General features: G+C 40.4%; 1 protein-coding gene across 19 annotated transcripts in view; it reads right to left on the reverse strand.

Annotated features, from left to right (window-relative positions):
* LOC140626332 (uncharacterized) overlaps positions 1-17,949 on the reverse strand; it is a 591,342-nt gene that overhangs the window by 449,968 nt on the left and 123,425 nt on the right. For 2 of the 19 annotated variants that reach the window (XM_072814047.1, XM_072814048.1), the window contains one exon: positions 6,287-6,384. The exons of the other annotated variants lie outside the window; for them this stretch is intronic. In XM_072814047.1, coding sequence (XP_072670148.1) covers positions 6,287-6,370 — 84 coding nt within the window. In that variant the 5' untranslated portion in view covers positions 6,371-6,384. The remainder of the gene's footprint in view (positions 1-6,286; positions 6,385-17,949) is intronic. 19 annotated transcript variants of the gene reach the window in all.

A 17,949-nucleotide genomic window follows, 5' to 3' on the forward strand; every position in this document is an offset into this window, starting at 1 on the left:
AAGTATGTATATTAAGGTGGAAAAGAGTACAGAGATAAAAAAGGCAAAACAATACACCTCACCTGGGGGTCTTAATGATCAGATCTCACAGATGAGATTCATACAAACTGGACTAACTTGTAGACTGGCAGCTGCTCTCAGGGTAACCTTCCTGATGACATCGTAAACCACGCTCGTCTCTTTCAGACACATCCTTGGCTCTAAGCTGGACTGCACAGCAAAATAAGAGGAAGGTTGTGTATGCAGTGGGTTTTCCACACTATACCCCAATTAAGCTTATTCAAAGATGTAACTATATGGCCTTTGATTTTTCAAGTCCTTCTGTCTTCAATAATCAAAACCACCAAGCCTAAAAGAAGACTCAAACATTCTGGAAGATTTGCTTAGAAACAGGAAGAAAAAAATAAGTCCACAAATAATAAAGTTTAATGAAAGGTGTGTATGCTCCCTAGAAAACAATCTCTATTAAGGGAGCAGCTTCAGCCACCACCTGCCTATGTATGATTTCCCCCATTCTCCTCTCCAAATGACTCTCCCCAACTAAATCACCTATGCACATACTCAGATCTCAACTTACAGGCCAGACAGGAAACTAAGTCAGCATGCCCAAACCAGAACTTTCAGTCTAGTCATCTCTCTGCTGAATACTCCAGCTTGATCTGTGATCCCACCATCCACCCAGCCAGAAACCATCCCTAATCATCATGTATCCCATTTATTCCCCATATGTACAACACAGTATCATTTTATGTTTTAATAATGTCTCTTTTCTGTGTCTACCTTTGCTAGGTTTCAAATTTTTACATCAAGCACAGTCCCATGCTCCTTCAACCTTCCTTCCGATGTCCCATCAGAATATGGCTTTTAGCCCAAAAAAGCCCTCTCAGTTCCTCCAAATTCTTGGAGGATTATCCTTGTCTACAGATTCCAGAGTCTTCGGCAAGAAGTCAGTAGTGGTGGAGTGGGGCCCAGGAAGATGCATTTCATATGCCCTCTGGGTGATTCTGATTGGAAGGTCTGAGGAACAAGAGACGCAAGACATAGGGCTCCCCTTAAGAGTATACAAAAGGTGCCTGAAGATACAGCCAGGGGTTAAAAAGCTTGAAAATCCTGAGTCTCCCTCTTCATAATATGCCGTTCTGCCCTGAAATATAAATCATGAGTATACTCTACCTGCATGACCATTCCCAAAAGATATCATTATGATGCCCTCAGTACAATATGAAACAAGGAAAAGAAAAAAGGTGTACTTCTCAAATAATTTTGCTTATGGAAGTATTTGTGCACAACTATAGAGAAGATGTAATGAAGGAGACAGATGCCTCCATACATCAAATCATCATGAACACAACAGCTACAAGTACATACCAGCAAGGTCTTCCCTGATCATTCCAGTTCTATAAGCACCTGCAGCCACTGATGACATGATTACCCTACCTTGGGAATTTCTAGTAAAAGTCTATACAAAAGCATGTACCATCTTCCCCCAATTTACATATAGTAGTTTTATTCCCGGAAAACTCAATGTGTATATTAAAATGTCACCACAAATGCTTTGTGCCCATATGTGGAGAGCAACGTTAGGTTCCAATGCAAATACCTGATAACAGGTCTGTTTTGAACCTTACATAAGCATCTGTTTAGACATTTGAGGGTCATGTTCAACACAGGACACGTGTTCCTGTACAGGAGTACTCTGTGGTTGCAAGATAGAAACATCCTGTGTTCTGTTCACTAAATGCCTGCAGGGCCCCCAACCATTCAGGCTAAAAAGAAACAAAATCCATGAAACATACACACAAAGTATCCCACAAATTTCCAATGCCCCCAGAGCAAATGGCACATGATCTAGCACCCAGTCCAATCTTTCCACATAAATGAATGTGACAGTGACCTTTATGTCTCTAAGTCCAGTAGACATGTGGCCTTCCTCAATTTCTGGCTATAGTTGTGCTCTGCATATTCCCCTTTTATTGGTTTTTATAACAATCTCCCAATGTCTGTCTTTCCTTACTCTTAGCTTCCTTTGCCTCCTCAACCATTCCACCTGGTTAGGTGATGTGCTTCAGCAAATCTGGTCCAGTCAGTCCCCACTCATGATCTAAACAGATCTATGTAGGTACCTTTACCTCAAATTGGCATCTCCCAACCAGACGGTTCTGAACTCTAGAGATATAAAGCCAACCACCACTTAACCTCTCCTTTAGATCCATCAGATGGGGTTAATCATGTTGTTTCATGGTCTACCTTGTACATCATGCCCACCTTCACTTGTCCCCCCAGCTTGGTCTTCCTCTATGCTAGAAGGTAGACCTCTAGCCATCTGATGGTCATGTCAGACACCTTAAGACCTCCTCCCACGTACAATGCATCACAGAATTCTATTAAATATTTGCCTCGTTTGCCAGTTTTACTCCTGGTATGTAGCACAGCACTTGGTGCCAAGTAGGTACACAATAAACACATGTTAAATGAACAAATGACTTTTACAGAAATAGTGAACATTTTTTTAAAGATTTTATTTATTTGAGAGAAAGCAAGCACAAGCAGATGCAGAGGGAGAAGCAGACCCCCCGCTAAGCAGGAAGCCCAATGTGGGACTTGATCCCAGGGCCCTGTGATGATGACCTGAGTCGAAGACAGACACTTAACCCACTGAGCTACCCAGGCACCCCAGAAATAGTAAACTTCTTGTAGACCTATCCTTCCTATCCTTCCCCATACCATTTTCCATGATATCCCAGCCACATGAACACCCCACTTTCATTCCCAAAAGCTTACAAGTATGTATTCTTTAATTCTGAGGCCACTTCCTCAGGACAGTTTCCTTTGACCTCCTCTGGCCATGCACTGGGCTTTTCTCCATCTGCAATCATGATGCTACGCTGACAGTACCATTGGAACAGCATCGCTGCCTTGCAATGATGTGGCAGGAGGACATTCTTCCTTCCTTTGGATTTCAGCACATGGCAAAGAGGTAGGCTCAGCAAGAATTTCTGAGTGATTTAATAGTTTAAGTTCTCTCTCCATCTACTTTACACCACCTCTTCTGGTCTGGCCCAGGAAAACATGGCAAAAAGGTATTGAAAAGATTGGGGAGATGATCCTGGCACATTCCCATAATTACATAGACCTCGACACCCAATCTTCTCCCAGTCTTTTATTAGTAACGATAGCTTGGTCCTTAGATCCCAAATCTGGTAAAAGCCATGTGGGGGACTGCAGGGAGAAGCACACATCACCTACTTCACGATGGTGGCCAAAGCCTTCCAGGTAAAGACTAACACTGCAGAGGCACATTTTCCCAACCGTGGGAAAAGTTGTTAGCAAGAGACTATACACACACAAAGCTATTGGACTTCAAGGCTGGAGGAGAAACAAAATAAACAAGAACTAAATTAGGGTTGAAGATTTCCCAGCTGGGATCCACAGGTAGGGCTGGAGCTGCAAAGGCCATCACCAAGGACTCCATTCCAACCCTATAAGACAGCCCTCAGAGACCACCAGAAGCCAAGCTGGGGAGTTTTAAGATTTTTCACACAACCCAGCATTCATACAGCTTTTGTTTTTTCCCTAACCTAACCCCCAGGCACTGTAGAAACCTCAGGCTTTCAGCTCTTCACTTCCTAACTCCTCTCCCCCTCCATAAATTAAGTTAATGAGAAGTTTTCCAAAAAAGTACATTCTCTTAAAGGCTCTGTTATTCTAAAGTTAATGGCCCTGACATGTAGCCAGGCCAAATAGTCACAGACAGCCATAACTCTTGCAACAGCTCCAAAAACTAAGCCTCAAATGTCACGGAGTCCTACCCTGATCTTTCTTCCCCTTTGATTATCAGTGGTTGCCTTCCTTCCTCCCTGAACATTTTATAGCAAACTCAAATGCTTCAAAGAAAGCGGTTAAGGATGTGAAGATTGAGAAATACATTCAATCTTAATGCTATGATCTTGTCTCTTCCTTCCTATATCTTGTCTCTAAGAGAAAAGGACAAGAATAAATTTGATTTCCCACAGAACAAAACAACAGAAATACATCTATGTCTACAAGGGGGATTGACCAATTCAAAATGCCAGTGGGCTAATATACAGCACACACTTACTGCAAGGATTGGGTCATATTTGTAATAGGTTAAGTAATTTTCACATGAGCAATGAGTAGACAGGTACACAGTGAAGGAATTATGACAGAAGTGCTTCAAATCACATTCCTAAATGAACACTTAGGTTATGTTTTTAAAATTGTATATGTATGTGTGTGTGTGTGTGTGTATATATATATATATATATATATATATATATATATATAATATATTTGGATTGGTAAAAGAAAGCCCACAGTGTATATAAAAAAGGTTGCAGGAAGTTAAAAAATATAGGGCTTTACTGTTCGGAAAAGCAGTTACACATTGCTTCCTTGGCTTAGTTATCCAGATAATCAAAATTCTGTGTTTGAAACTCTTGGAAGTCCTCTGGGATGGTGTCATTGCAGTGATACTTGAGGTTGGACCAAGTTTTATTTATACACACACACACATAATATAAACAAAAATACATGAGAATCTGATTTCAACATATATAACGGAGTACAAGGTCAGAATCAACAGTAATATTGGAGTTATTAAGCCTCGAATGTAAAGTAATTAGACACACATTTATGAATCCACTTACCTTGAAAGTAAAATGTGAAATATCATTTCCTGGATAAAATGGGTCCAAATCCCCATATCTACAGTTGACCCAAAAATATGGGCTGATACACCCCAATGTTAGTACCTAACATCCCAAAAAAAATCAGGAGGAGAGGAGGAGAAAAGGGAAAGAAAAAGTTGTATCTGTGTCCCCTAACTGACCACGGGCTTATCTGAACCAGCGACTGTCACTTTGTCGGTGTGTTCCTGGGACATTGTGTCTGTCACTGAAAGGCCCTACAGAAAATAGACACCATGAGACAACCGGTATTGGGAGATGGACAGGAGGAGCCGATACATAGAGGAGGGAGAGTCTTCTTATCAAACACACATTTGAGAGGTAAGTTAATCACTTAACTGAAAAGACACACCTGCTGGTCTGCGTCCTCTGGACTGCCTTTCTCTACACATCGTTAGAGAATCCTATTTAAAGAAACTCAGGGTTTCCCAGGCATTTCTGCAGATCTCCTGTGATCCAACAGCAACCCATCAAGTAGGCACAGCCTCGGTTCAGCTCAGAAAATTGAGGTTCAGGGAAGTTGCAGAACTTTCCCAAAGTGACACAAATAAGTGACCAGATAGCCCCAATATAGATCTTCCTATTCCTTAGTTAAGAGGTTATGTTTTTTGTAGTACGGACTTCAAATCTACAACAAGGAGAGTAAAAGAAAGTCGGGGGGAAAATGAACCTGTTGTAAACTCCTAACTATCCCCCCAAGTCAGGAATATCACAGGCAAATCCTATACAGATGACTAGGGAGTGAACCTGCTGCAGGATGGAAGCAAACTTATTTCCACGTAGTAATTATCTTTCGAGTCTGCTTCCTCTACCGGACCCTACACTCCATTTCCCAACATCACAATTTTTTTTTGTAGGCTATGGAGGAGAGTTTATTTATTCAGACCCTGAATTTGTGATGTTACTGGCTGTAATTCCAGCGGACAACATGCTTACCACGGTACACCATGTTCCCTACCAATACATCTTACCATGAGGTAAGAATGCCCCAGCGCTCAAGAAAAGAAGGTCTGCGGATGTTTCATATACACACAGACATTGCTCTTGCAGTATAACTCACTGTGCACGTATCATTAAGGATCAAAGCACAAGCAAAGCAAAGAATGCAAAAGGAATTCAAAAACATCAAAGTTAATTACATTTGGTTGTCCCAATAGCTGTGACTCCTTCAATTAAGACGCTGCTTTGGCTAATCTTAAGTCAAGCTGTGCCTCTCCAAAAGTCAAGCAATAAAAACAAAAGTCAAAACCTCTAAAGCGGAAGCATCTTCCCCTCTACGGAGGGCTCTGTATTTACTAGGGCCTCCACAGCTCCTCTCAATGTGCAACTGTCCATACTCTTTTCACCATCACACGGCACAGCAGAGCCTGGCGCTCCAACACCCGGCACCCAGGCAGATCCTCCACAAACAGGTGTTCCAAGAAACATCTAGGACCTGGCTCTTCACCGCTGTATTTAGGACACACACCCCCTACATGGAAGAAGGGGATGAGCAAACCAAACCTAGGTCTGCTCTGTTGAAATGTCTGAGATTATAGGTGGCTGCTTGGTTTACAGGGAATGACAAAGATTCCTCATACCTCAATTCTGTTTATTCTCATTCCATCTCTGGCACAAGGGGCATAGGCTGGGTCACGTAATGGCCCTGTTCTCTGCCTCTTCATCCAACTTCCAAACTCTGAGGGCAAGAATATTCAAAGATTAATCTACTCCGTGGTACTATAGGGGCATCTGGCTGGCTCAGTTGGTGGAACAGGCAACTCTTGATCTCAGGGTTGTAAATTCAAGGCCCGTGTTGGATGTAGAGATTAATTAAAAAATAAAATCATAAAAAAAAATCCACTCAATGGTATACCATGTACAGTGTTAAAAAAAAAAAAAAAAACCTGTTAAAGAACACAGACAATCTGGCTCTCCCACATATTTACATGTACTGTTAAAAGGGCAAAGACCACTTCAGGTTGCCACTGGTAAAAATGGGTCAAAGAAAAATCATTTTTTAAAAGATTTTATTTATTTACTTGGGGGAAGCATGAGTGGAGAAAGGAGCAGAGGGAGAGGGAGAACCAGACTCCCAACTGAGCGGGGAGCTGACATGGGGCTCAATCCCAGGACCCTGAGGATCATGACCCGAGCTGAAGGCAGATGCTTAACCAACTGAGCCACCTAGACACCCCAAAGAAAGAATTATTAAGGCCACTGGCAGCAACAGTGCTTTACCATCCCTGGAATAATTTCTTTCCCTCCATTAATACATTTATTTTTCCATGGTAGGGGGGCAGGAAGGGAAGTTCACTTTGCCAAGTACTTACTGTATACCAGAAACTGGATGGTGGCATTATAGATGTGGTTCAATTTACTCCTTCCCACAAACCTGTACAATAGGGAAACGATCTGAATTTTGAACTGAAACTCAGCAAGGGTGTATTCCAAATGCATCTGTAGGAATTTCAGTCAAGTATATTTCAAGAAAAATCTATACATCTGTCCTAAAGGCGTGACTCCCCTGAAACCACAGGTCCTCAAGAAGTTGAGAGGAGACATGAACGTGGCCACCAGCTGCCATAAACCCGAAATACAAGCCTACTACTCTGTGTCCACTACACAATCCTCCAAGCTGCTAAGCCACGTACTTCATTTTGATCTATGGTTTTAATTTCCTAGGTGTTGTCACCTTGGGGAGAAAAGCATCTTTCGGCCCATCCCTAGGTCTCCTCGAACCATTTAAAAACACCACCATCTGATTCAATGGAGCAGTCTGCTAAACATTTCAATGGGTTGTCATGGCCTAGTGGTCTATAAAAACTAGCTCTCCATCCTGCACTTCCACTTCTAACTCTGCCACAAACTGGCGGTAGCGCAGGGCAAGGACGCAGAATGCACTCTCTTCATCACTCTCTCCAGCATTTGGAGCAGGGAACCCACTTGCAGAGTTCCCACACAAACTCTTCGTGAATGATGTAATGGAAGCTTGGCACGAAAACTTCTTTTTTTTTTTTTTTTTTGAAAACTTCTTTTTGACATTAACCTTTTTCCTTTTCATCAAAGGTGCCAATGTATGACAACGAAACTCAGATTTTCCGAGATCAGTTGATACTTCTAGAATTCCTTACAGATACATTGAAAAAGGTGTTCTGCTTCAAGTCTCAGAACGAATTCTTATATTAGATGGGCTGGAGTTCACCTGTTACAAAACCGGGACCCTTACACAGATGCTTCAATGGACAAGTATGACAAAGGGTGCGACCACATATTCCCTTTCCAAATCTCTAGCAGTATTTTCACTCTGAACCTTCTACCTGAGACCCACCCTGTCCTAGATTATTAGAGAACATTCTATACCAGTCATATTTAAAAAGCCCCCCTTCAGGAGCCTGATGGCTCAGTCGGTTAAGCATCCAACTCTTGGTTCTGGCTCAGGTCCTGATGTAGGGGTTGTGGGATTGAGCCCTGAGTCAGGCTCTGTGCCCAGTAGAGAGTCTGCTTCAGATTCTCTCTTACTCTCTCAAATAAATGATAAAATATTTTAAAAAGATAAAAATAAAAAGCCCTCCTTGCCACCCAGAACTAATATTTCGATCCAAATTCACCCTGAATACCAAATGCACCTGGCCTGATCAGCCTGATGAGATCTTCATCAAAGTGGTATGTACACCAATGGGTATGTATGAGCTTTTTGAGCTCAGAGGATTTCTCATTTGTATCTGCAGAGGTTTTCCTTGCAAATATACATCAGTGTGTTAAAATTTAGAAGGTCTAAGATATCCCCTCAAACAGCACGCCCACTACAGGAACAAGTGTGGGGGTTTTCTCGTTCCTCCCACAACCTTTAAAGAAATTAGAGACAGAAGAGAAAAATCGGGCTTCTTTCTTGGCAGTTCTTTCCCCCTCCGTTAATAGCATAACATTGTCCAAAAATGATCCAAAAAAACCTCCTGCTACCTTAAGACAAGGAATACTACTAAACCGGGAACCAGTGGTTGCCAAACTTGAATGTGCCTGAGAAATCACTGGAGAGGGGCTTGTTACAACTTCAAAATCCTCCCCCGGTGTTTCTGACCAAGCAGGTCTACACAAGAAGCCAGGAATTAGCACTTTCATCAAGGCCTCAAGTAGCTGGATGCTGGTGGTCCCAGGACCACCCCTCCAGAAACCCCAGGAAGAGGGGTGAGCGCAAAGGGCTGAGTGAGGGACAGAGTGGAATCTGGCATTTGGAATTCTGATGTGGTTTTTTTTTTTTTCTTTTTCTAAGCTGTTTATGGTCTGTTCCCTTGCTTCTGTTGTAAAGTCTGTTCAGTTAAAAATTCACCAAATACACCACAGACAGAAAGAAGTCTGGCCTAAAAACCCAGATAACACTAATGGTAGTAAATGGATTTTCTTTTTCAATAGGGAACCTGGTTTGTGCCTAGCCACCCTTTTTCAAGATTTATCGAGGTCCACTCTCCTTGCTTTCCTTGCTGTCCGGGTGGATCTTGTTTTCAGGTACTTTCATTTGAAGCAACATGCCCATTGCCAGTAAAACTGGCCCTAGCAGTCTTTGTTCTTTGTAAATCGCACTGACTGCATGCTGTGTGGTCAGGTAGATTTAGATTTTAAAGACTGGACAAGTTTTTTCAGGCAAAGCTCATACAAATTTGAGGTAGAAAAATGTACCAGTGAGGTAATGACGAGAAGACAATCACTCTACAAATACACACACTGAAGTGGGGGGCACTAGTGGGTTTAAAAAAAAAAACAGAAAACCCTAAAGAACAGACTTAACAAAACATCAATAAAGCCAGAGCACAAAAAGTCTAATGGATAAAAAAGGTGTTTATAAAGAGATTAATATTCAATTAAACATTTATTAAACAGATAGCATAAACTGCTGTCAAAAGCAGGAATGAAAATCGAACCTAGGACTCTGAATTTCCAGCTCTTATCAATAAAGCAATTCCCCCAAATCCAAAATAGCTGCAAGGCTCTGGTTATTCTCTAATATATGGCTTAAATATTTATATTTTAAGTGCCTTCAGCTCATAGTCCACATTATGAACATGCATTAACATTTATGCAACTTTGTAAGTCCATCTCTAAGATCAGACCAAATGCACACTTGAGCAAAATAAACATTTCCAATGGTAGGCTAAAGTTGTTCCCATCATTACCTGATAAACCTGACACCGACACTCATTTGCCATCTGTCCTCCCAGAATAATGTTCTTTAGGAAATTCTCCAGTGCAAAAAAGTGCTAGAATCCAGAAAACTATAAGCACGATTCCAGATCCCAAGCTTAGAACCTGAAAGAACATAAACATTAAGAGAATCCAGCCCATCCATTGGTTGGGTTCACAGGATCCCATTAGCTGATTCCATAAATACTTGTATATATGCCCTGCTCAGTCCTAGTCTCAAAAGATAGAGTCAAAGTCCTGGCCATACAGTACTTCCATTCTAGCAGAGACCATCTACCAACAAGCCATGAAATATTTACTGTAACTGCAGACAGTGTTAAATGCTAGGAGGGAAAACAAAACGGAGGGCAATACAAAGTGACAAAGTCTTGGGGGGCAGGGGGTGGTGGCCATAATACTGCTATTTTAAATGTAAAGGTGGGCAGAGAAAGCTTCTCTGAAGCCTTTAAATCAATCATGGACTAAATCCAACACTGAGAATAATATTAACTCCCACTCCCCAGAGTCACCAGGAATCACTAGCCTGCATGAAATGCTAAAGGCTGCTTACAAGAACATGAACGAAGGAACATTGAAGAATTTTTAAGAAGGGAAGAAATGTGTGAAGCAGCCAATAGGACAGAGAGGCAGATCCTTCATCCAGCCCTGCTCATCGGAGCCAACCAAGACCATCACAAGCCTGGCTTACACGTAGAGGGCCACATCAGTCTCAGTCTCTCTCTCTCTCTCTCTCTCTCTCTCTCTCTCACACACACACACACACACACACACACACACACACACAACAAATCCAAGGAAACCCATTGTCCTTTAGAGTTCTTTTTCAGGGAAAGAATGGAATATACGAATAGTTTATACCATCAGATCCAAGTAACAGAAACAAATTTTGCAAAACCTTATTACTAATTTTATTGTAATTGTGATCAGATATAATCTTTCATTCTTCATAAAGGAGAAACAAGCTTCAAATTCCTAATGTAATTCTCATTTAAAACAGGCACTTTTTTTTTTTTTTTTAAGATACCAACATCCTGTATTAAAAGGCAGGAAGCAACTGCCTTAGAAGTTTGCAGAGTGAAATAAATCCTGTATTTGAAAGGGAATATTTGAAGAGTCCAACACTACAGGAAAACCATAATCTATTTCAGATTAAAAGACTTTTTTTTTTTTTTTTTTTTTTTTAAAGTCATAGCTTTCTAGTAGCTGGGATTAGAGTCTGGTTAAAGCTCTAATCATTCATGCTTTTAATCTGAAATTGGTCCTTAAAAGCTGTAATGAATTAAACAGTATACCACCCACAGAATCAATTGTAAAAATATACTGTAACTAAAAGCATAAGGACTCAATTCATTTCCTTCCTCATTTTTCCATAATCCATTTGATCCCCTTCCTGTCACCTCATCTAATCATGGCCTGGGTTTTCATTAAGATCCTCCCCGGGGATTCCTGGGTGGCTCAGTGGTTGAGCATCTGCCTTTGGCTCAGGGTGTGATCCCAGAATCCCCAGATCAAGTCCCACATCGGGCTCCTTGCACGAAGCCTGCTTCTCCCTCTGCCTATGTCTCTGCGTCTCTATCTGTCTGTCTGTGTCTCTCTGTATATATATACCTCTCATGAATAAATAAATAAAATCTTTAAAAAATAAAATAAATTTTAAAAAAAGCTCCTCCCCATTTGCTCTCTGAATTCATTGCACTAGTCCTCTAGGATTTAAAAGACAATTTTATAAATGTTACCATTTACAACTCAGATGTTACAATGTAGAGTGATTCAAATTAAAGTTTCCAACACTTCCCAATAACTAGAAATATTAGACAAGTCTTCAACCTGGATGAACACTCTCCTAGCACTACTCCATACGTTCACTTCATCCACCATCACCTCTACAACTGACCATGTTTGCACAGCATATTACAATTCTCAAAGCAGTTTCACATACATTAATCACATCTGATCCTCACAACAACCTTGAGACCTTTTAATGACCCTAACTCACAAAAGTAAATTACTTAAACTAAGATCTGAGGCAAACAAGTGCATGCATGCAAACTGGCTTTTGTTTTCATCAAATCCTTAGTTGGTAACAATCAGCTTCATATTTTAGAATAATAGGATTTTGCTGCTGAGCAGACCCTAATCAACCCTCCCTCTGAACTCCTCAGTTTATAGACAGGAATGCCAACCACTCGGCGTCTACTGTATCTAAAATTATTCAGTTACTGTTCAAAGGCAATGTCCAGATAATTGATGGTGTAGGTAGCAAATTAACAGTTTCATTTGAATCTATATTATGGATAAAGAGAAAACTAATCTTTCATCCAAGGTCACACAATTAATAACACTCCTTATACAAACCTGGGCCTGTCTGCCTTCTTTACCACAAGGCTAATCTAGCTGATGATTCAAGATAAGAGTGGGAGGGAATAGGATCCCAGGTAAGGCTTTGACTCACAAGTTAATTCATAATCCAACTTTAAAAGTAGAACTTAAATGGTAAGACTGGAATGCTCTTAAATCAACTACATTTTCACTCTTACTGGCTTTGCTCAGTGGCCATATCACAGCCTATGTGAAATATAATTATTGCTGGTTGATTAATTCTTTTAGCAGGTTTTTGGGGGTTTTGGTCTTTGTTTTTGTGGTTTTGCCTACCAAACAAAATTTAAATCAAATCTAAGAAAATGTTAACCGTTTTCCCCCCACCTTAAAAAAAACTTAGTGACTATTGGACCTCAATCTGTGAAAATGACTGTTTCTCTTCCAGGTTTTGATTCTGTGCTTTAAGTCATGGGGCGGAGGAATATAATTATTATAAGAACAACAGCAGCTTACATTTGTGTAGTGCTTTATCACTTACAAATGCATTACATTATCCTATTTGATCCTTATAATTCACTGTGGAAGTAGCATGGGAATGATTACCCATTTTCACAATTAAGTGAAGGCTCAGAGAGGTTGAGTAATTTGCCCAATGTCACTCAATTAGTAAGGTCACAACAAGGTCACAAATCCATGGCCTTTTGCCTGTAAGCCTTGGGCTCTTTTATTACTTGGTCAGAAAAGCATCATCTAAGGAAATGTTCTGATGACCCCTATATGTCACTCTATAGTAAATTCATTACCAAGTATACTCGAAGGGTTTTCTACTCTATCTCTAGATTGCTTATCCTTCCATTAAGATAACTGTCACACTGTCTTAGAAATGATAGAAGCAAACACTACATACAGAACAGTGCCAAGATAGAGGATGTCAAATGTCCAAGTTCTGCTGAAAAATAGAATTTGGGCCACAAGACCCATTTAGGGAATCCACTGATATGTTTCAGAATTAAACTAGTCAAGGGGGCTGATCTGTCACCCGGTGGTGTCAGGAGAAAAAAAGAATAGGTCTGGGGCCAAAGAAGGAAGAGCACAGAACCTAGGAAAAAGAGTGATGGGGAAGACCAAGCTACTGACAGAAGAATATGGGAACCACACATGAAAATTCTTTCTGTGCATCCTTCTGACACAAAACATCCTTTTACATTCATTTGGTGATTCAAATTATTCATCTACTTACCTAGCTACTAACAGCATCTCTCAAGCCAAGAGACTTTCCTTGGGATATTTTTAAAACTTGAAAGCTAGTTGGGTTGTGTTTTGTTTCTTAAGCACAGATTTTTTTTTAATCCATTAAAAATGGGTAAAAGGTATGGACAGACATTTCAGCGAAGAGAGTATATGGATGGCAAATACACACAAGATGTTCACGTCATTAGTGGTCAGAAATTCAAGTTAAATCTACAATGGAATCACTTTACACCTATCACAACGTTGAAAATGAAAGACTGTGACAACATCGAATTCTGGCGAGGATGCAGAGAAACTAGGTCACTCATACATTGCTGGCAGGAATCCAAAAATGGCACAACTACCCTGGGAAATGGGTTGGCAGTTTATTTTAAAAACCAAACATGCAGTTGCCATACAACTCAGAATTTCACTCTTGGACATTTACCCCAAAGAGATGAACAGGTACATTCACATAAAACCTGTACACAAATGTGCAGAGAGCTTCATTCATAGCAGGCCCAAACTGCACACAGGCCAGATGTCCTTTGACAGGTGAATAATTAAACTACGGTATATACAGTATCATGAAGTATCAGTCCACAAAAAGAAACCAAGAATACATGTGAGTCTGATTTATCTCCCAGGAATTATGAGGGCTTTAAAAAGCCACTCTAAAAGGTTACAAACTGTACAATTCCATATTGTGTATACACACACACACACACACACACATTTTTTTAAAGAAATGGAGAACCTGAATGGGCACCTAGCTCAGTCCAGTAGATCATGCCACTCTTGATCTTGGGGTTTGAGTTTGAGCCCCACATGGGGGTAGGGGTAGAGGAAAGAAAGAAAAGAAAGGAAAAAAAGAAAAGGAAAGAAACAAAGTTAGTGGTTTCCAAGGGCTAGAAACAGGAGGGGTGTCATAGGAGGTTAGTAGGTATAGCTCTGAAGGAAAGAATCCTTGTGCTGTTGGAGCTGGTTGGCACCTTTAAGGTGATCATGGATATACAAACCCCCCACATGGTAACAATGTATAACCTAAATGGGGATCCCTGGGTGGCGCAGAGGTTTGGTGCCTGCCTTTGGCCCAGGGCGCAATCCTGGAAACCCAGGATCGAATCCCATGTCGGGCTTCTGGTGCATGGAGCCTGCTTCTCCCTCTGCCTGGGTCTCTGCCTCTCTCTCTCTCTCTCTCTCTCTGTGATTATCATTAAAAAAAAAATAGCCTAAATGTGCGCAAATACACCAGTTAAAGTGAAACTGGGAATCTAAAACTGGTAGACTGCACCAATATCAATATCCTGGTTATAGTGTACTTTATTTTCATAAAATGGTACCATTGCAGAAAAGAGCCAAGGCTATGTTATTTCTTACAACTGCACGCAAACCTAAAATTACCTCAATTAAAGTTTCAACTTAAGAATAGATCGGTAACAAGTATTTGCTAGCTTAGCCATCCCAAAATTATATCGCAATAATTTTGCCTTCTTTGAAACAGAAGCATTCTTGGTTTCCTCTCTTCCTACACAACTGCTTATCATAACTAGCTTCCATTATATATACTGTGAAAACCTTTGGTTAAAATGAAGCTTGTGCATGAAAGAAGCCCTTAACAAAACAGAACATACTGTGAGACTTCATTTGCATGATGCTGGAGGAAAGGCCAATCTCCTCTACGATGGAAAAAACTAAGATCCAAAAATAAATAAATAAAAGAGCCAAGCAGTGGTTGCCAGTTGACAGTGAGAGTCAAGGAGAGACCAGAGCAAGAAATACCTCGCTGGGGCAATGGTAATATTATCTTGATGGGAGTCTAAGTCACACAAGTATATCCATTTATCAAAACTCTAAAGGACCTATAAGACTGCTGCAACTCATTATATGAAATTTTACACTAACTGTAAATAATTTGGAATTAAGCTTCAAGTACTAGCTCTTTGTTGGCTTTATATTCTTTCAACCAAAGATTCCTGTACACTAAGATACCAATGCCTGTGATATATCCAGGGTCACCAAACTACATGGGTTAAAAAAAAATTGTTCACAATTATCCCATCTCAAATACACTTTTGTCAGGGAAAGGAAATTGCAATCAGAATAACCATGAAGCAAATTCATATAAAAAGTATCATTGAATCAGCCTAAATCAAATTAAAACAGATATAATTAGGGCCCTCTGAAAGTAATTTTGGCTAACACTTTGTTTACATGTAATATAGATGTAGCAACGACTGACCTCAGGCACTTTCAGCTGCTTTTATATTAATTATTACATCTGCTTTTTATATTCCAGCTCAAAATATCCTTTATAGGTCTGAGTAGCCTTTTTTTTTTTTTTTTTTTTGCCAAACTCACTTCAAATGAGTCTCAGATCCTACAGGGTGGAAGCCCTGGGAAATCTGCATATTGATACTGATGTAACATCATTTGGCCTCTTGTAAGAGTTTCAGGTTTTGCTTTGCTTAACCATGATTTTGTTCTGTTCAGGATCCTTATTTTGGTAAAATTGCAAAAGGGACGGTGGGCTGTTCTTAATTGCAATTATACCCAGTAGGACCCAACCCTTTCACTTAATAGGGTTTACCCTGCAGAGACATGCCTGCTTAATTGGCCAGACAAGTCGAGACGCTCATGAAAATTATTCCTTGACCCTACCAACAATTTGAAGAGAAGATAATGTGAGAAATACCGAGTGTCTACCTCTCCATTTTAGCCTTAAACTTTGCTCATAGTCCATGCTCCATCACCGGCAACTTTTTAGGTTAAATTACTCTGATTGGTGGCATATACTTCATTGTCAATTTGTGGACATGAGATCTATCACCGAGAACATGAAGAAAATGTATGATCTTGATTCTTCAATGCAGTGAAGGAAGCAACTGCTGAAATATACACAACCCTTAAAATATTTCAGCAACAAATTTTAGGTTCACACTATTTGTTAAAAATACACAAATACGCAAAAGTTTCATTTCATCTCTCAGGAAAAAAGTAAGGATAAGCAGCGAAAATGAAAAGGTAGAGGAAGGTAAAAAATATCAGAGGTTATGCCTTGAAGTACAGTTTCCCAGGTGACGGTCAAGGAAAAGGTAACAGATAAAGATTAGTTATAAACACATTTGTCTTTTAATTATTGGCAATCACATGAAAATAGATGCTAAGACTCATGCTCATGGATCCAGGAATGTCTAACCTCTAATCAGGGGCCAAGTGCTGGCCCACTTTCCTGCTCAAACTGAGAAACTGCACTTTCAGCTTTTATTATGCTTGACCACCACCTTTAATGGGTTTCTATAGTGAGTTGCAAGTCCCAGAAGGTTGCAACAGAACCAGACAGAAATTCCATCTCTAGCTATCAGAATTAGTCAAATCATTTGATTGAATGCTATACTATTTAGGTACAAGAAATGGTACCGACTTCACTAATCAGGCAAATCGATTTGGAGAGGACAACACAACTTTGCCCTTTTGTCCAGTCCAACAAAAAAGTTTCTATACCACAATGTTTTCTAATTAAAAAGGCAAAGAAGCAACCCATTCGTGGTGTTTCCATCTACCAAACAAAACTGGATTTGCCATTTTCAGGCACTAACAGCCCTAAAGAGCTCATCCAGGAGGATGTAAGTGATCACATGCTTCCCTTTTAAAGTTGTTTTCAGGGTGCCTGGGTGGCTCAGTTGGTTTAGTGTTGCCTTCAGGTCATGATCTCAGGGTCCTGGGATCCAGTCCCACGTGGGGCTCCTTGCTCAGGGAGGAGCCTGCTTTTCCCTCTCTCTTCTCATGCTCCCTCTTGCAATCTCTCCCAAATAAATAAATATTTTTTTAAAAAAATAAAGTAGCTATTTTCATACAGTTTGCTTCTGGTGATACCACCAGTGTGAATCTTCAGTCTGTTTTCATTTCTTCCCCTGATAATAGTAGGCACTTCAGTACCAAAAACGTATTTCATGAAATCTACCACAGTTGAACAGGCCAGAGAACTTTATTAATGAGGAATCCTGCAACCACTTGTCCTAAAAAGATTGAAAAAACTAAGTCTCGAAGCAATTTGAGCACTTCTTTCCAAATAAGAGGTTTCTATATGGTGAGAATTGGCATAGTCAAATACCATGTGATGGTTACCATCCAGGAGGGAAATGTCTTTCTCTCCCACTCCCACCACCACCCCCTCCCCCTGCCTGTCTACAGACAGCTCTATATGCCCTTGACTGCAGTTAAGTTCTTGAAAGTCACAGGCCCATTTGCAGGAGGCAAAAGAGTGCCTTGCACTATGAATGTGTATTTTTTTTAAAACTCAGCATTTCTTCACTGCTGAAAATCTATTCAGAAATCCCTTCCTCCTTAAGCTAGAGAGCTTTTTCAGCCAGGGGGCCAACAGATGCTGATATTTCAAGAAACCTAATCTCTTAATGACTGGTATCAGGAAAGAGAGGAAGACTGTCAGAGTCATCTTGAAATAAGCTTCATCTCAGGTACATGTGAGCCCATACATGCGAGCCAAGAGTCAGGA

Source organism: Canis lupus, chromosome 37 (genome assembly GCF_048164855.1).
Source record: "Canis lupus baileyi chromosome 37, mCanLup2.hap1, whole genome shotgun sequence".
NCBI classification, from domain to species: Eukaryota; Metazoa; Chordata; class Mammalia; order Carnivora; family Canidae; genus Canis; species Canis lupus.